The 20,824-nt window shown below is 35.1% G+C and overlaps 1 protein-coding gene across 2 annotated transcripts in view; it reads right to left on the bottom strand.

Annotated features, from left to right (window-relative positions):
* PTPRC (protein tyrosine phosphatase receptor type C) overlaps nucleotides 1-20,824 on the bottom strand; it is a 69,966-nt gene that overhangs the window by 40,421 nt on the left and 8,721 nt on the right. For both annotated transcript variants that reach the window (XM_056815690.1, XM_056815689.1), the window contains 6 exons: nucleotides 19,985-20,011; nucleotides 17,735-17,932; nucleotides 16,542-16,664; nucleotides 14,576-14,737; nucleotides 4,554-4,673; nucleotides 343-492 (listed from right to left, as the gene is read on the bottom strand). In XM_056815690.1, the coding sequence (XP_056671668.1) occupies nucleotides 343-492; nucleotides 4,554-4,673; nucleotides 14,576-14,737; nucleotides 16,542-16,664; nucleotides 17,735-17,932; nucleotides 19,985-20,011 (780 nt within the window). The remainder of the gene's footprint in view (nucleotides 1-342; nucleotides 493-4,553; nucleotides 4,674-14,575; nucleotides 14,738-16,541; nucleotides 16,665-17,734; nucleotides 17,933-19,984; nucleotides 20,012-20,824) is intronic.

Here is a 20,824-nt window from a genome sequence, read left to right as displayed (position 1 = left end):
GACTAGTACTTCTGGTGTGAAGGCTTGCTAAACCTTTTTTCAGGGGTGTAGCATGCACAGTGCCCCATCCCAGTAAACCATATAGGCAATCAGGCTAAAACAGGTTGAGGGTAACGAAAGGGCTTCAATTTGACAATGAATTAGTTATCACTTAACTCATAGGGATGCTACAAAGAATGTACTTAATAAACCAAGATATTGTATACAAATAGAATTCATTTTTAGACTAACCAACACCCTGTTCCATTGGGATATGTGAATATTACATGACTAAAGGCATCATACAAACAGAACATTCAAAATTTTAATTAGGTGATTATTAAAGAAACAAATATGACTTACTTCCTATATCTGTTCGAACAGAATCAGTCACTTCTTTTCCATATCGTTGTGTTTTTCCTGAAGTGAAGGCTCTTACTGATATGTCATACATTTCATAAGGTTGCAAGTCTTGTAGAATATGATTGGTTGAAGCATTTGATAGTTTTATATCTTCACCATATATTTTTAAAAATAATCACATTTTTAAAACACAAAATAATTCAGGAGGTATCTTAACAATTACATGTGTTTAAATGCAGTTCTGAATACTCTTCAAAACTCCAAATTGATTTATGATAGAGAACTGAATGCAATCTTATTTCTCTAAAACATTAATTCAACTTAACGACTTTATTAATTCCATAAGAGAAATTTTCAAATGTAAACATTCTTTCTGAAGTATATGATCATATCCTACTTCCATGACTCAGCTGATGTTGGTCCTCAGACTTGAAATTCACAATTCCTCTCTTCTCTTCTCTTTCAAAATAAAATTAAAATTTCTCCAGGATTCTGAATCAGATTTTTTGGGATATTGATGTCCTTTTTCTCTTTATTTAGAATCTTGGTTATATCCTAACCTCTCACTGACCAGATAGCTAGTCTGAGCTCCCAACACTATGTTACTTAGACCTTTTCAATTGGCTCCTGCTTTTCCCCTTAGTTTATTAAAATAGGAAAGTGCTTCTTCATGTCTAAATTCCCAGCATTCTAGACCACTTTCTTTCTCTCCTACCTGCTTCTTTCTGCCATATATACTATATATGGAATTAAACTCATATCTATCATCACAGTATTTTCTAGTCTCCCACCTGTATAACTAAATTCCAGATCCTAGTCCCATTCAAATAGTTAATAAAGATCTATAAAAACAAAAAAAATTAACATTCAAATAATTCAGGTGATATCTCTAAAGTTCTACCTGTTTAAGTGTGGTCTTCAATAATATTCAATGATCTAAAGTACTTGGTAATTAAGGGCAGCTTGTTACTCTACAACATTAAGAACATATGAAAATGTTTCCAAAATAAAGTCTTATATAGTTCCTCCAAGTCTTAGTTCATGTTAGTTCTCAGACCTGACTTTATATCCCTTCTCCATTTATTCTTCAATGTAAAATATTATCAAAAACAAGGATTCTTAATGTGAAGTCCTCAAATTTTTGTTTATATTGCAATTAAATATCATGATTACTCTATTTCTATATAATTTGTCTTCCTTTATAAACTGATATATTTTATTTTGTGCCTTTAAAACCACTATTCTAAGAAGGGGTCCACAGTCTTAACCAGACTACCAAAGCAGTTCTTGACATAAGCTCACATGAAAGTTTAAGAATTCCTGAATGAATGTAATGAAGAACTCCTGAATGAATTAAAGTAATGAAAAAGGAGAAGGGGAAAAGGGAATGTAGCCATTTGTAAAGTTACTAATGTGTGCCCAGGCACTATGCTAAGCATTTTTTACAAATATTTTCTCATTTGATGCCCTATTACTTTATATGGAATTAGGGTAGGTAGATTTGAGTTTGAATCTTACTTTTGGTGGTTATCAAATATGTGAACATAGAAAAAGCATTTCATTATTATTATTACTATTATTATCATTGTTGATTATTATTAAGTATTAATAATTATTAGCAATAACTATTATTATTCTTAATTTATTGTTATTGTTATTTCTTTTCTGGCTAAGAAAACTGAGGGTCAGAACCAGGTTTATACATCAACCAGGGACCTGAACCTGAAAAACCACGTCTTCCTTATTCTAGATAAATTGGCAGTTGCAAAATACTGCAAATTCCTTAAAATAAGGACTTTAGCCATATGACACTTTCTGACTCTAATATTGATGTTTCCTTGTCCCCACTATTATGCCCTCCCCCTCTCTAATTTTCGTTTTCTTCCTATTTGTTGGTAAATCATTCTCTGCTGCTTAGCAACTTATTCAAGTCTCTGTGGTTTTTTTTTTTTAATCCTCACATAATCCTACCATGCATATGCTAGCCATCAGTCTTTATCTTTTCTCCCCTTCTAAGGTAAATTCCTTGAAAAAATTGTCTATACTCAATAGTTCCTCTTCCTTTCCTACAAACTCTCTTCTAAACAATATGAAATCAAAGCCTTTCAGACTCATTTAATGGCAGCTGCCCTCTACAAATTTAACAATGATCTCTTAACTGAGAAATCTAATAGCTTTTTCTTAGTCCTCATCTTTCTTGACCTCTCTGTAGTATTTGATGCTATGTAGCATCCTCTCCTCCTGGATACTCTCTCCTCTCAGTTCTTCCTGCCTTCTCTTGATTGCCTTATGGCTCTGGCTGATCTTTTTTAGTCTCCACTGCTGGAATTTCATTAGCCTAGCAACAATAGTTGTCTTCTAAGGCTCTATCTTGAGTCCTCTTCTCTTTTTTTTTTTTATATTCTCTCACATTCTCTCTGATGGGTTAAATGACCAGGCCTATGCACAAGACTCTAAAATGTACATATTCAGTCCTAGATTCTCTCCTAATTTCCATTCTCACACCATGACCCACCTACTAGACACTTTGGATTAGATGTCCCATTGTGGTTATTTAGTTGTTTTTCAATCTTCTCTGACTCTTTGTGACCCCATTTAGGATTTTCTGACCAAGATACTAAAAGGGTTGTCCATTTCCTTCTCTAACTAATTCTACAGAGGAGAGAAACGAGTCAAACAGAATTAAATTATTTTCCCAGGGTCACCCAGCTAGTAAGTGTCAGTGGCTAGATTTGAACTCAAGAAGATGAGTCCTCTTGACTCCAGATCAGCACTCTTTCTCAACAGCACCATCTATCTGCCCTAGATAACCTATGGGAATCTCATATTCAACATATCTGAAACAGAACTGATTTCTTGACTCACATTCTACAAATAATGCTAGTTGTTATTATTATTACCTTTAGTATTTCATATAAACGCTTCCATTGCTTCATCACTTGGATACTCTTCTTACACAATATCCTCCTCTATGTACTCTATGTCTAACCATCTCTACCTACTTCCTGCTCCTTACATATGCCATTACATCTCCCACCTCCTTATCTTCCCAGGGTCTATGCCTAGAATGCTCACCTCCTTTGAGAATGCCTGATTTCTTTTAGAACACCTTTTAAGTGCTGCCTTCTGCAGAAGGACCTTTTCTGGTCTCCGTAATACTATTTACCTTATTATCAAATTTGAATGTATATGCATGCAGTGTACACAAATTCTTCTCAAGTTCACCTTGTTATCAAATTTGTATGTTTCTTATACATGCATATAAATCCACATGCTTTTGTATATACATGTGTGTATGTATGTATATACACATACAGACATGTTCATATATACATACACATTTATAGGTGTTTTATATGTATTGCTATATATGCTCATGTAATAAAGGAAACATATACATACATGTGTATATACATGGAAAACATACATGTTAAATATGCATGTGTATATAAACATATTGAAATATTAGTATCATCCATTGGAGGTTACCTTTCATCAAAATTGCATGTATACTGTATATAGATGTAAACTCCTTACTCAGATGAATTCATGATTCCAGAGATATGACAGAAAAACACGCTCTATCCTCACCCTGACAGAAAGATGATGAATTCTAGATATGGTATGAGAGGTACATTTGGCGGCGTGGCCAATGTAGGGGTATCTTTGCTTGACTAAAATTTTATTACAAGATTTTTGCTTTTCTTCCATTTTTTCTAGATTGTGGAGGGAAGAAGGGGGGAAAATAAATGCCTGTTAATGGGAAAATAGAATAAATTATTTTCTAAAAGAATGTGAACTCCTTGTGACTAGAAACCATGTTTGTCTTTCTCTGTTTGCCCATCACAGCATGGTGCATGGCACATAGTAGGGGCCAATGAATGCTTGTTAACTAACTGACTGACTTAGGGCCAGAAATTATTCTGTCTTTGTCACTGTATTTCCAGCTCTAATTCCATTCCTGGCACACAGTAAAAGCTTGATAAAATCCTTTCAAGTGATTAATTGTTTGGAGGCCTGGGCCTTGGAATGTAACACCTCAGAAAGATGATTCTACAAAAGATCTTCTATTAGTTATATTATTTCAAAAGTTTGAAAATCCTAGAAATTATGATAGTCTCCTTCTCCTATTCAAGTTTAATTCCCCTAACTGAGTAGGTATCTCCATGGTAATATGATTCCTTCAAGAATCCCAGGAAATTGTAAATTACCTTCAGAAAACCTGTTACTATGGATGAGAAAACCATGAAAAGTGCCAGAAGGAGCCACCCAAGAAATGTTCATTTCTGTTTCAGTTGCTGATAATGTCAAATTGGTAGTCTCCCCAGGAGCTATAAAAGGAATTATAGATATGATAAGAAAACATAAATGTGCAAAATGTTTATACATTTGAAACATGCTTGAATTAACTAATTAATAATTTTGTTTTTCTATACCTGCTTCAGTTCGTAATACCATTTTATTGGAAAATAGTAGGCTGTACTTAATCCTGTTCTTGTAGAATCCTTAGTTTCCTTAGCCAACTCAAATGCCACCTCCCTCATGTAAACTTCCCTGATTTCTCTCTGTTGCTCATGTCCTTATTCTCTGAAAATTAATTTGCATTTACTTTGTGTCATCTGTATATACTTTTCTGTGTACATGTTTTCCCTCTAATAAAACATAAACTCCTAGATGGTAGATACTAGATTTTGGTTTTTGATTTTTTATTCCCAGAACTTAACACAGTAACTGCTACTAACAGATGCTTATTGAATTAAATAAAACTGAATAATTCTAAATGAGATCTAGAGATTTCTTCTTTTGTGTTGATTTGCAGCAGGCAAGGTCAATGAGTGCTGTGGGCCTCTTCTCTTTCTGCATGTGCTGCTTTCCTGATCTTCCCAGCACCCCCTGGATTTTAATAGGATCATAATTTAGAGACAGTACTGAGGACACTTTTCATAGATATTGGCTAAAATGGCCAAATAATTATTTACCCTACGAAAGACTGAAGAATGTGGTTACTGCTAGTAACATTTGTAAATTTGAAAATGTGTCTACAAACATTCCTATAGAGGTTTCATTCTTCAGTGAATCCCAGTGAAATCTGTAGAATCTTGAGTTTTTAAAAAATTGACAAAAAATCAACCAATTTTTGGCACATAATAAAAAACATTACTACAAAGCTATTCCAAATTCTATTGCTCTTTCTGCCAATTATTGTTTTTGTAGCACAAAAAGTTATAAAATTTTTTAAATTATCTTTCCAGTGAAGGAAACAAAAGCATGAAATTTCTTTATAGAACTTAAATCACATTTGTCAGAGACTGATATATGAAATCAAAAAATGGATACACTAAAGGGACAATAAAACAATTCCATACAAACCTTTGTTAATGGTCCATCTTACCTAGTACACTAACACTGGCAATCAAGGGGTATCTAATCTTCCACAATAATTCAAATTCTAAATATTCATTGCAAATGCAAATGAGTCTATATTTAACCTGGATACCAGTGTCCATGTTATAAAAAGATACAGTTTTAGAAAACTTTTTAAAATTCAGTTATATCAAAGCAAACTTTACATCTCTTTACATTTCCCCTTTTTATTTACAAAAATTTCTTCTGCTTCTGCTTCTGTTTCTGCTTCTTTTTTCCAGGAAATGAAAGAAGGGCATAGCTGTGTCATCTGACACAGAAATAGAGTGATGTTACTGATTAGGGGCCAAAAGAGGAAAGTTGGGACACAGGACTTTTATCTATGTGGAGGATTCCTGGTATAGACTGCACCTCCACTGATGGAGATCAGGTGTCGACTGTGACTTCTAATCTTAGAGAGTAGCTGAGGCAGTGAGTAGTTAAGTGACTTGCCCACATCATCTAGAAAGTATCTGTGTGAGAAGCACACATTTTAAAATTCAGTTCTTTTTGACTCTTTCAAAGTGGCAAGATATCAGATTTCTAGTTACTTTCTTTAAATCTTCTGGAGATGTAGACCTCCTAATATATAATAATCAAGAATAATGACCATTATTCTTATAGTTCAGAAAATCAAAATCATGGGGAAAAAAGATGCACATGTAATTTTTGTTGTCCTGCCTGCTTCTAGATTTGTTTTGAGGTTACTTTCAGTAAATCTACTGAAAATGAGCTTCTAGTCTTTTCCCTTTTTAAAATGACTGTTTAAACCTTCCTGTTGAATAAAAGTCTGTAGTACATTAAATAAATGAATTAAAGTAGGATAGTGACTTCTCCTTAGACCATTTCTGTTTGAACTTTCTCATCAAAAAAGATAAGAAAAGATGCCAGCTATGTGGCTCCCTGGATACAGAAACAGGACATGAGACAGGAGATGCTGGGTTCAAATATGACCTCAGACACTTTCTAGCTATATGACCTTGGGCAAGTCACTTAACCCCCATTGTCTAGCGATTACCATTCTTCTGCCTTAGAACTTTCTGCCTTAGAGCATAGTATTGATTCTAAGATATAAAGTAAAGGTTTAAAAAAGAGATGAAAGGAGTTTGAAATTGTGATAGAATCAAACGGTCCACCATGGATGACCATATCTTGAACTTAGCCAAGAAGTATAATGATAATAAGGCTTTGTTTGATGCTCATTTGTAGTTATGCCCAAAGTAGCCAGCATACTGATGCTTAAATACTAAATGGATCTGAGATTTCACAATAGACTTTTTTCCTCTAACAGTGTAGCTCACAACCCATCTTCAACTTCTCAAGATTCTCAGTTATGATCGTTTTTTTAGATCTTTCACAAAGGAGCTACCTTAGAATAATAAGACTTTATTTTGTTTTGTACCTGTGATTTTCTCCCCATAAGGAGATACTGATGAGGAACTTCCTCTATCAATGCAGAGAAGCCTTTTCTTTCTTTTCTTCTTTCTTTCTTTTTTTCTTTCTTTCTTTCTTTCTTTTTTTCCTTTCTTACTTTCCTTCTTTCTTTCTTTCCCTTTTTTTTTTGCTGATATTTCAATATTTTATTTAAAAATTTTCAGACTTATCGCTTGTTTAGGTATAGGATTTGGGGTGTTGATTTTTTTCTAATTTTAAACATCATTTTATTTGGTCATTTTCAAACATTATTCATTGGAAACAAAGATCGTTTTCTTTTCCTCCACTTCCCTCCCACCAGCCCTCCCATAGCCAACACGTGATTCCTCTGGGTATTACATGTGCCCTTGATCCGAATCCATTTCCATGTTGTTGGTTTTTGCATTAGAGTGTTCATTTTGAATCTCTCCTCAATCAAATCCCCTCAACCCCTGTAGTCAAGCAGTTGCCTTACCTTGGTTTTTTTTACTCCCACCATTTGTCCTCTGCTTGTGGGTAGTGTTTTTTATTCCTAGATCCCTGCAGATTGTTCAGGGACATTGTACCGACATTAATGGAGAAGCCCATTTATGTTCAATTGAACCACAGTGTATCAGTCTCTGTATACAATGTTCTCCTGGCTCTGCTCCTTTCACTCTGCATCACTTCCTGGAGGTTGTTCCAGTCTCCATGGAATTCCTCCAGTTTATTATTTCTTTGAACACAATATTCCATCACCAACATATATCACAATTTGTCCAGCCATTCCCCAATTGAAGGGCATCCCCTCATTTTCCAATTTTTTGCCACCACAAAGAGCACAGCTATGAATATTCTTGTAAAAGTCTTTTTCCTTATTATCTCTTTGGGGTACAAACCCAGCAGTGCTATGGCTGGATCAAAGGGGCAGACAGTCTTTTATTGTCCTTTGGGTATAGTTCCAAATTTCCTTCCAGAATGGTCGGACTAATTCATAACTCCACCAGCAATGAATTAATGTCCCGACTTTGCCGCATCCCCTCCAGCATTCATGACTTTCCTTTGCTGTCATATTAGCCAATCTGCTAGGTGTGAGGTGATACCTCAGAGTTGTTTTGATTTGCATCTCTCTGATTATAAGAGATTTAGAACACTTTTTCATGTCTTATTAATAGTTTTGATTTCTTTGGCTGAGAACTGCCTGTTCATGTCCCTTGCCCATTTATCAACTGGAATATGGCTTGATTTTTTGTACGATTGATTTAACTCTTTGTAAATTTGAGTAATTAGACCTTTGTCAGAGGTTTTTGTTATGAAGATTGTTTCCTAATTTGTTTCTTCCTTTCTGATTTTAGTTACATTGGTTTTGTTTGTACAAAAACGTTTTAATTTGGTGTACTTGAAATTATTTATTTTACATTTTGTGACTCTTTCTAAGTCTTGCTTGGTTTTAAAATCTTTCTTTTCCCAAAGGTCTGACATGTATACTACTCTGTGTTTACCTAATTTACTTATAGTTTCCCTCTTTATGTTCAAGTCATTCACCCATTCTGAGTTTATCTTGTTGTAGGGTGTGAGGTATTGATCCAAACCTAATCTCTCCCACTCTGTCTTCCAATTTTCCCAGCAGTTTTTATCAAATACTGGATTTTTGTCCCAAAAGCAGGTGTCTTTGGGTTTGTCATAGACTGTCTTGCTGAGGTCACTTACCCCAAGTCTATTGCACTGATGCTCTTTTCTGTCTTTTAGCCAGTACCAAATTGTTTTGATGACCACTGCTTTATAATATAGTTTGAGATCTGGGACTGCAAGGCCACCTTCCTTTGTAATTTTTTTTCATTATTTCCCTGGATATCCTTGATCCTTTGTTCTTCAAAAGAACTTTGTTATGTTTTTTCTAATTCAGTAAAAAAGTTTTTGGAAGTTCAATGGGTATGGCACTAAATAGATAGATAAATTTGGGTAGAATGGTTATTTTTATTATATTAGCTTGTCCTACCCATGAACAGTTAATGTTTTTCCAATTGCTCAAGTCTAGTTTTAGTTGTATGGAGAGTGTTTTGTAGTTGTGTTCATATAGTTCCTGTGTTTGTCTTGGCAGATAGATTCCCAAGTATTTTATATTGTCTAAGGTGATTTTGAATGGAATTTCTCTCTCTAATTCTTGCTGCTGAGATGTGTTGGAAATATATAGAAATGCAGATGACTTATGTGGGTTTATTTTGTATCCTGCTACTTTGCTAAAGTTATTGATTTTTTCCACTAGCTTTTTGGTTAATTCTCTAGGATTCTTTAAGTAGACCATCATATCATCCGTAAAGAGTGACAGTTTCGGCTCCTCATTGCCAATTTTAATACCTTCAATTTCTTTTTCTTCTCTAATTGCTACTGCTAGTGTTTCTAGTACAATGTTAAATAATAGAGGTGATAATGGGCATCCTTGTTTCACTCCTGATCTTATTGGGAATGCATCTAGTTTATCCCCATTGCAGATTATTTTAGCTGATGGTTTTAGATATATAGTGTTTATTATTTTTAGGAAAGACCCTTCTATTCCTATGCTTTCTAGTGTTTTTAATAGGAATGAATGTTGTATTTTATCAAAGGCTTTTTCTGCGTCTATTGAGATAATCATGTGATTTTTGTTGGTTTGCTTGTTGATATGGTCAATTATGTGGATGGTTTTCCTAATATTGAACCATCCTTGCATTCCTGGTATAAATCCTACTTAATCATAGTGAATGACCCTCCTGATCACTTGCTGGAATCTTTTTACTAGTATCCCGTTTAAGATTTTTGCATCTATGTTCATTAGGGAGATTGGTCTATAGTTTTCTTTCTCCGTTTTTGACCTGCCTGGCTTTGGAATCAGTAACATATATGTGTCATAAAAGGAGTTTGGAAGAACTCCTTCTTTGCTTATTATGTCAAATAGCTTGTATAATATTGGAATTAGCTGTTCTTTGAATGTTTGATAGAATTCACTTGTGAATCCATCAGACCCTGGGGATTTTTTCTTAGGGAGTTCTTTGATTGCCTGTTGGATTTCTTTTTCTGGTATGGGATTATTTAAGAATTCTATTTCTTCTGTTAGTCTAGGCAATTTATATTTTCATAAATATTCGTCCATATTGCCTAGATTGGCATATTGTCATATAATTGGGCAAAGACGTTTTTAATGATTGCCTTTATTTCTTCTTCATTTGACGTAAGGTCCCCCTTTTAATCTATGATCCTGTTAATTTGCTTTTCTTCTTTCCTTTTTTAAATTAGATTGACCAGTACTTTGTCTATTTTGTTTGTTTTTTCAAAGTACCAGCTTATAGGCTTATTTATTAATTCAATAGTTCTATCACTTTTGATTTTATTAATTTCTCCCTTAATTTTTAGGATCTCTAATTTGGTTTTCTTCTGGGGGTTTTTAATTTGTTCACTTTAAAGTTTTTTGATTTGCATGTACAATTCATTGATCTCTAACCTGCCCAATTTCTTAATATATGCACTCAGGGATATCAATTTTCCTCTGAGTACTGCTTTGGCTGCATCCCATAAGGTTTGAAAGGATGTCTCAGCATTGTCATTTTCTTCAATGAAATTATTGTTTCTATGATTTGTTCTCTAACTGATTTTTGGAGTATCATATTATTTAATTTCTAATTGATTTTTAATTTGGCTCTCCATATACCCTTACTGATCATTATTTTTATTGCCTTATGATCTGAAAGGGTTGCATTTATTATTTCTACTTTTCTACATTTGTAGGCCATGTTTTTATGACCTAGTGTATGGTCAATCTTTGTGAATGTGCCGTGTGGTGCTGAGAAGAAGGTGTATTCCTTTTTATCCCTATTTATTTTTCCCCATATGTCTATTAACTCTAATTTTTCTAAGATTTCATTCAGATCTTTTACCTCTTTCTTATTTATTTTTTGATTTGATTTATTTAAATTTGATAGTGGTTGGTTCAGGTCTCCTACTAGTATAGTTTTACTATCTATTTCCTCCTTCAATTCTCCTAGTTTCTCCATTAGAAATTTGGGTGCTATACCATATGATGCATACATGTTGATTAGTGATATTTCTTCATTGTCTATACTCCCTTTTATCAGGATGTATTTACCTTCCCTATCTCTTTTAATCAGGTCTATTTTTGCTTTGGCTTTGTCAGATATCATGATTGTAACTCCTGTCTTCTTTCTGTCAGTTGAGGTCCAATAGGTCTTACTCCAACCTTTAATTCTGACCTTGTGAGTATCTACCCACCTCATGTGTGTTTCTTGAAGATAATATATGGTAGAGTTTTTGATTCTAATCCATTCTGCTATTAATCTATGTTTTATGTGTGAGTTCATCCCATTCACATTCAAAATTATGATTGTCACTTGTGAATTCCCCAGCATTTTTATATCCTCCCCTAATTCTGACCTTTATTCTTTTGCTATAACCTTTTAAACCAGTGGTTTTCTTTAAACCTGTCCCCCTAGTCCCCTACCTTGCTATGCTTCCCTTTCTGGCCCCGTTTCCTTCTTGTTTATTTGGGGCGGCATCTGTTAATTTCCCTCCCCCTTCTCCTTCCCTACCTTTTTGAACTCCCTACCCCCTACCCCCCCCCCTTAGTTTTCCCTTATCCCTTACCCTGTTGGATGAGATAGAATTCAAGATTCCATTGGATCTAGATGTTCTTCCCTCTCAGAGTTGATTTCACTGAGAGTATGGTTTAAGTAATACCACATAGCACTCTCTTCCTCTCCTTCTTATGAGAGAATTCTTGCCCTCCCCTTCCTGTGTGTATCTTTGGGTGACAAAGATTATTCTATTTAATTTATTTCTATTTCTTCAAGTATATCTTGGTACCATCATCGATTTCCCCTCTCCCTTTTTCTTTCCTTTTTTATCCAAATCATCTTAATGCCCAATCTTTCCCTATGAGTGATTCTTCTGATTACTCTATTAATGCATACAATTTTTGAGAGTTACACATAACATTTTCCCCATATATTTATATATATAATTTGATCTAATTATAGCCCTTATATAAGAGAGTTTGAATAAAAGAAAAAAAAAAACATTTTTCTTCTTTTACCTTTCTTTCATATTTACCTTTTCATGTTTCTCTTGCTTTTTGTGTTTGGATGTCAAACTTTCCTCTGAGTTCTGGTCTTTTCTTTACAAATACTTGGAAATCTTCTATTTTGTTGAATGCCCATTCTTTCTCCTGAAAGTATATAGTCAGTTTTGATGGATAGGTGATTCTTGGTTGAAGACCCAGTTCTTTGCCTTTCTGAATATCTTGTTCCAGGCCTTGCGGTCTTTTAGCGAGGAAGCTGCCAGGTCTTGTGTGATCCTGATTGGTGCTCTTTTGTATCTGAATTTTCTCTTTTTGGCTTCTTGTAAGACTTTCTCCTTAGCTTGGAAGCTCTTGAATTTGGCAATTACATTCATGGGAGTTTTCTTTTGGGGATTTAGTATAGAGGGTATTCTATGAACCCTTTCAATTTCTATTTTGCCCCCTTCTTCAAGAGCTTTAGGGCAATTTTCTTTGATTATTTCTTGTAGTATGGCATCAATATTTTTGTTAATCTCTTGTTTTTCAGGTAGACCAATGATTCTCAAATTGTCTTTCCTTCCTCTGTTTTCCTGATCTGTCAACTTGTCAGTCAGATATTTGATGTTTTCTTCTAATTCGTTAGGTCTTTGACTTTGCTTTATTAATTCTTGCTGTTTTGCAAGATCATTGTCTTCCAGTTGCTTAATTCTGGTCTTAAAAGACTGGATTTCCTTTTCAGTTTGGTCTCCCCTGCTTTTTGTGGCTTCCAGCTATTTCTCCAATTGGGAGTTCTTGTCTCTCAGACTGTTGTTCTCTCTTTGAATTTTATGCCATTTTTCTTGCCAGAAGGCTTCCATCTTTTGGATAAGCTCCAATTTGAATTCTTCTAGAGTTTGTGGACAATTTGCATTTTGGGGGGAAGGTTTTTCTTTTGTTTGAATTTCATCCTCTTTTTCCTCTATAACCTGGGTTTTCCCTCCATAAAAGTTTTCAAGAGTCACTTTTTTCTTGTTTTTTTTTTTGGAGGGTTTGTCTTGGGCACAATGAGCCATCCCTTTGGTGGTTTTCTCTTTCCTTTTTAATCAGAAATCTGAGTGAGATGGGCAGGTTTTCTGTGGAGTTATGTGGCGGGGCTTTTGCCTCAGGCAAGTTCTGGCCACTCTGCAGCCTCTGCAGTTTGCTAGAGTGCCTGCGGTCTGTTCTCTCCAGTGTGCAGGGGTCTCCTATATAACCGCTCTCAGGGGTAGAGCCCTGGCAATTCTTGTCAGTTCCCAAGGTCCCTGGTGTGCCCCCCCCACTCACTACAGAGAGGAGCAGCCTCAGGCAGGCTATGGCGTCTCTCCAGCATCTGCAGTTTGCAAGAACACCCATGGTCTGTGCTCTCCAGTGCGCAGGGGTCTCCTGTGTAACCGCTCTCAGGGGTAGATCCCTGGCAGTCCTAGTTAGATCCCAAGGACCCTGGTGTGCCCCCCACTCACTACAGAGATGTCCCTCACTCATTCACTGTATCTGGTGGGTGCGCTGGTCCCGAATCTGGTTCCATAGGTGAGGTGGGGGAGAGTAGTTCAGATCACGTTTGGGTGCGAACTTTTTCTCCTTCTTAAAGTGTGGAAATGATCAAACCTCACATACCTTCAGTGCTGGGCCCTACTGTAGAGCCCCTCCATTCTTCCAAAGATGATTTTTATTTTCTTTTGAGGTAGTCTATTTCATTGGGTGCTGGGGAGAGGAAGCGATTCACGTCTAGTTTGCCGCCATGTTTACCTGGAAGCTCAAGAAGACTTTTCTTTATAGTCTTAAAAAGTCGTCTAAGAGAATCAGGAAAGCAACAGGGTGGCATGATGGATAATGTGCAAGACATGGAGTTGGGAAGACCTGGGTTCAAATATGACCTCAGATATTTCCCAGATGTGTAACAATGGGCAAGTCATTTAACTCTGAATGCCTTAAAAAAAAAGTTGTCTAGAGACACTGAAAGGTTAAGTGACTTGCCTCTGGTCCCACAGTCATTATGTGACAGATTCAGAACTTGAATCCAGTTGATTTGGGGCTAGCATTCTATCCCATAAAACATGTCACCACTCATACAAAGTTCATGTGATCCAATACCATTAAAACAAAAATACAAAACATTTTCCATGTATTATGCCATTGAATCCTCACAACATCTATGCCAAATAAGTAGGGCAAACATTTTTGTCACTTTACAAATAAAGAAAAAAGACTCAAAGTTCTGAAATGACTTATTCAAGATCTCACATCTAATAAAGTATACCTGACCAAAAAAGTTCCCTCCAATTCCACATCTTTTCATCCTTCTATTATCAGTTAAGATGGGCAAATAGGAAAGGAGGAAAGTTCCACATTTACAAAATTAAATGCTATACTTACTTCTAAAGTCTGTTTTAATGTTGATTTGGTCTTGTTGAACAAGATGGCGTTCATAATTAACAGAAGCATGGCAAATATAATCAGTATCAGGGATCAAGTTATTAAATTTTGTCATGTACTGTTCTGATTTTTTTGAGTGTATTGTGCCATTTGGATCTTTACCTGGAAGAAATAATTATCATATTTTCAGGCATTAATCCAATATGTTAACAATCCCCTCTCCACATTTTCAATCAGCTCTTTGAACATAAGACACCAAAGAAGGTGAAAAGGGCTATCTCTTACAAATATCCACTTATCCACCTTTGGAAGAGATGACTTAGAAAATAATTGGCTCTCAATAACCCTTGAGCCTTGAAGTTTCTGTTCTACTGTGACTTTGAAGACTACCTTTCAATTTTATTCAATTTGCTATTGCTCTTTGACCTAGCAAAGGAAAGTGATGGCTGCTACTTGGTGGACTCAGCCCATCATGTCTGGGTTCCCATTCATTTCACAAATATGGCCTTAGACTTGCCTGTTGAATCTAGTTTGGATTAAGCAGTACCTCAACTCATCTTCCTTTGTGCTTTTCTCTCCAGTTTCCAGTGTCCCATTGTTCCTTGGGCCTGATATGCTGGTTAGACTGGGACTAGATTCCTGGACTATCCTCATCTTCCTGCAGTAGTTAACCTGGATACTGTTTATCACATGTGTACTTGCAATTACTCTACAAATTCATCAAATGCCTTGATTTCGGGTGGAACGATGGAGTTGTAAGGGGGAATTCTGGCATATACTTGGATTCCATAGATTCTAAGGAACAGAATATGCTTCTCATGATAGTCTTCAACTTATCTTACATTAACATAGAAGCTTACTTCTACCTTCTAAGAATCTCATGATGAAGGATGATTGGCTGATAAACTTCCCTTCATCATGATTGAACTTTATCATGTACCAAACTACTTTAACTTTACTACAATATACAATGAAGGGATCACAAAAGATATAAAATATTAAGCAGTTAAAATGGAATTAAATTATTATGCTACACTGCAAATAAGTAACATAAATAATATCAACATTCAAGCCTACATCACACACGTTGTTTTGTTATATTTTCAAGTTGTTTCATTATGACAGGATATTAAATAAAGTGATCTCTTTAATGAGTCAATGTATATTTTCTAACTCATTCTAGGGTAATAATAACTTTTTATAGTGTTTTAGAGGCAGCTAGGTAATAAAGTGGATAGAATAACAGACCTGGAGTCAAGAAGACTAATCTTCCTGAATTCAAACCTAGCCTCAAACACTTACTAGAAGTGTGACCCAGGGCAACGTATCCCTGTTTGCCTCAGTTTCTCCATGTGCATAGTGAACTGGAGAAAGAAATGGCAAAACACTCCAGTATCTTTGCCCAGAGGATTCCAAATGGGGTCCCAAAGCATCAGATATGACTGAAAAATTACTCAAAAATAGCCTTTTAGGATTGCAAAGCAGATTACATATACAATGGGAGCTTCACAACAAATCTGTGAAGTAGGTGATAATCATCATGTACATTGTATAGTTAAGAAAATAGAGGCAAACAGAGGCAAAGTGACTTGTTCAGAGTCATACAGCAAACAAGAATCTGAGGCAAGATCTGAACTCAGACTTTCCTGACTCTATGAGCAATGCTTTCTCTATTAGGTCAGCTAGTCTTTCACTCCCTTTGTTATTATGCACTTTCTTTCCCACACAGTAAAGAACATTTACTAGAGGCTCTATAAATGCCAGTGAATCTACTTAATTTCATTTCAGTGTTGATAATTTTTAAAAATTCTTGGTGCTTTTATTAAATATATTCTTAAATGTAAAGGATGTCTAGAAGGCATACAAAGTAACTGCTATGTAAATCCAGAACCCAAGGAAGTATAAATATATTTTACAACCTGCAGAGAATCCAAGGGGGCATTACGCAGTAATAATGTATTCTTACATTCAAAACTGAAGATTAAAGGCTGTGTGCAATCGAAATTCCTGTTATAAGTCCATCTTAAACTAATAGAAGTATCTGCTTCTTCAACTTCTGTTATGTTTACCAAGTTGAACTGATCTTTAGCTGTTGAGGTATAGAATAAGAAATATTATTTTATATTACATTACATTAACTTACATTTCATATTTTCAATGGCCCTTAAGACAATTTACAAATATTTGAAGTATTCCTGTGACATGGATTAGAGGACAAATCTTTTCTTCATCTTATAGATATTAGGACAGTTAGCAAAAATAATTTTCTTCTATCAGGATAGAGTAAGCTTTTATGCAACCATTTGCCAAGTTCTATAGTTAACCCTAAGTAATCATAAAATGTAATAGTTCAGGTGGATGACTAACCTTGCTCAAGATAGAAACAACTTTCTAGATAAAAATAAAAATAAATGACTATAAGAAACCACTAATAAAAATTTTTGTCCAAAAGTTTTGGATTTTTGTTAACTACTTATAGATTAACAAAAGACATTTAAGGACAAATAAGTTTTCTTCAGTTAAAAGGAGACTGGCTTTGTTTGCTTGTCTGTTTTCAAATCAGAATCCTCCTCCACCCGAATCTTCTTTGATACTTCTTTCTAACAGGGAGATTACCTTGGATTCTTAAAGACTATACTTGGAGAGTCTGGGTTTTTAAATCTAGCAAGGCTTGGGCTAAAAACCCAGACATGGATTATCTCTCTGTTGTCTGAGTAGGAGCCTATAGAAATTCAGAGAAACATCACCAGGAACAACATAGGATAACATTTAAATCATTTTTTTAAAAGCTATAACCTCTAATGAAGGCTAAGTACTAAGTTGGAGAGCACTTACAATTTAGATCTGAGATCTTCCCACTGATATAATTCATGGATCCTTGATGTATGATCCAGAAGGTTCAGAGGCAAACAATTTTATGGAACTCTCAAACTTGTGAAAGAGTACAAGTATTGCAGGGGCATAGCCTCCTAAAAGTGGGAGGGAGGTTTGGTGGTTGTGGTCACTGGGAAGCTCCTAACTAAATATTTTGGGTGAAGGGAGAGATGGGGCAGAAATCTAGTATGGGATTGAGCTCAGTGATGGAAAGAAGATAGATAACTGCAAATAAACTTTTGTGAGTCAAAGAAGTGAACGTAATGATTAATTATAGATATTTACCTGGTGGCACATATAATGTGAAGTTTTCATTTGGGCATGGTATTACATATATATTGATCGAAGAGCATTCAGTGAGGTTACCATAGCAACCATCAGAAGTTGGGTATAAATATCTGGTCTCATTTTCAGTAATATTAACACATGCAGTAAATTTTCTAAAATTGTATTCATAAGTCACAGAAATATTTTTGAATCGATCTGAAAGGAAAAAGAGAATTTAAGTTTAATTTCAGATTGAACACTTTTAAATGATCATATTCTGATTAATTACAAATATATCCTGCATAGCTATCTTCTTTTCCTAGGAAGGAGATCCTAGGCTGCTTTAGGAAAATGTTATCATCCTGAACAATCCTCATGAATTTCTAAACATGAATTTCCAAACCAGTGGTTGGGGGGGGGGGGGAATAATTGACAATTAAGGCAGGTACTTAATGACTTTTTTCATTTGAATAATCCTACCCAAGTCCATAACAAAAGGAGAAAAATTTTAAGAGGACCAAGAGGCATCAATTAACACTATTTTTGTTTAATCCATAAAGAAATTAGTAAGGATGAAAAATTTCAAATTTCTTTTAAAAGTGCATTTGAGTGTCTGATCCTTCTAGTGTTAAGGTAAATAAATTTTGCAATGCCCTGAGGGCTTACTCATCCACTGGATTAAGTGAAACTATTGTATTGGATGGAAAATGCCCATATCTGGATTAATGGGAAATATTAGGAGTTTGGGGCTCTCTGCCTGACTACAGAATCCATTCTAGTAACTCATGTGTGCAGATGAAGAAAAATAAGAATTCTAAGGAAGCACTTTAAGTACAGAGTTTCAAGATAAGAGGGCTTAAACCATTAATATCCTCTTCTTGACTGAGTCATAGTTAAAAGGATTGAATCCATAGTAAAGCACTTTAATGGCAATCCAAATTTTGCCAAGGGAAGACTATAATCCTGACTAGATTAGAGAAGTACTTGTTAGGTTCACTTTGACTAGTGTTAAGGTGACACAAAAAGAGAGTGGATCCTCTGAATGGCTGCCTACAGAATGTGTGCTATAAGAGAATAAAGATAATTCAGGTGGATCCTTCAACTGCAGATTTTAAAGAGTTACATCTAGGATTATCAGAGAGAAGACCAACACCCTAGTATTTGAATGGTCCTATTACTATAACTGTAAGGGATACTAGGAAATGTTCAATGTATGATATTGTGAAACAGAGCAGCTAAGTCCCAAATGTTTTTTGATTGATTTGTTGAAATAGAAGTATTTGTAATGAAAAAAAGTAGAATTATGGAGAAACTTTAAGTTCAAACACAATTAGGAAAGGCTGTGAACCCAAGCACGGAAGGAAAGAAGGAAGGAAGGAAGGAAGGAAGGAAGGAAGGAAGGAAGGAAGGAAGGAAGGAAGGAAGGAAGGAAGGAAGGAAGGAAGGAAGGAAGGAAGGAAGGAAGGAAGGAAGGAAGGAAGGAAGGAAGGAAGGAAGGAAGGAAGGAAGGAAGGAAGGGAATGTAATTTATAAAGTCCAAATTTGGTGCCAGGGAAAAATTAAGGAACAAACCTCCCTCCCTTCATTACAGAGGTGGGATCTGAGGGTAGAGAATGCTGTTTATGCTGTCAGATACAACTGATATATTGGTTAGTTTTGTTGCCTGGCCCATAGTTTTTCCTTTTTTTTTTCTTTTATCCTGGTTATAAGTGATGGATTTTACTGGGAAGAGAAAAAGAATGCATATACATCATATCTAATGTGATACAGAAACAAAATAAATAAAAATATGACAAAACTGAGAAGAATTTTAAAGAAAAAAATTAAGGCAAGGGAAGTTGTGACTGTGCTGTCAGAAAGCAGATCAAGAAAAGGGGAAGAATTGCCATTCAATTAAGTATTTATTTTAATGAAGCTGAATTAGGTAAAAATATTAATTAGCATCATGATAAGTAATTGTTGTGGGGAATGGTGGTGGGGAATAACTATTTCTTATATGGAGAAGGTTGAAGAAACTGTTTTGTTTTTTTTAAATAATAGGTGAGACCAAAATATGTAAAAGAAGAAAAGGAGTTGGTGGAAAGGGAGAGATCATAAAACCTGAGAGAGATAAAATAAAAGACTGAGAAAAGCCCAGAGCAATTAGCCTAGAACAGGGTTGAGAGCATAGCTAGAGCTTTTAATCAAGGAAAACTCTTCCTCTGAAACAAGGATAAATATTAGTTGAAATACATGTCAAAGGCAAGATTTTCCCTTTATTAAACTTACCACATAGAACAGGTCTTGAACTAGGTGCTAGAAGAGAAAAAAAAAAGAAATAAATCATCATACTGATTTCTCTAAAGCTGCAACAGAATTGCTATCTTCTGTCTTCAGGTCTCATGTTCATTCCCACCATTTAGTAAAAATTATAATAAATGATGATCAATGGACATAGAATCATAGACTCTTAAGAATAAAGGGGACCTTTGGAAACATAAGACTTTGAAAATAGAAAACCTGAGTTGAGATCCTGGCTCTTCCACTTAGCACCTGGATGACCTTGTACCACTCATGTCCTCTGGGTTTCATTGGTATAAGGAGTGGATTTATAGCAATGATTTCTAATTTCCTTTCAGTATATCATATAAGTCTCTGATACAATTTAACCCTCTCACTTGTACATGAGAACAGTGATATCTAGGCAGGAAAAATGGTAAATGAGGTTCACACAGCTGATAAATGTTAGAGCCAGGACTCAAATCCAATTCTCCTGTTCTCAAGTCCAATGCTTTTTCTATAATTAACATAATAATTGGCAGTGATTTGGTTTTCCAAAACTTTTTACTTACTTTTTTCAGCAAATATAAATGATGGATCAATGGAAATACCTAGTTGGAGAAGTTGCATAGCTATATATTTCATGCTTTCCCCCTCAAAGTGAAAATGACAAAGTTCCTTTCAGATTTAAGCAAATCTCAAAATTCTCAGTAACAGAAAGGCTATATGTATAATATTGATTCCTATATGACATAAGAGTTGCGGTTGACCTAGACAATTATGCCAACCTACTTGAAGTAAATGATAAGACATTATGCTCTGATATTTCAGCCAGATGAGAAAACATTA

This window comes from Monodelphis domestica, chromosome 2 (assembly GCF_027887165.1).
Source record: "Monodelphis domestica isolate mMonDom1 chromosome 2, mMonDom1.pri, whole genome shotgun sequence".
Classification (NCBI taxonomy): Eukaryota; Metazoa; Chordata; class Mammalia; order Didelphimorphia; family Didelphidae; genus Monodelphis; species Monodelphis domestica.
Note: the sequence above shows the minus strand (reverse complement) of the source record. Positions and strands in the feature narration are given on the sequence as shown.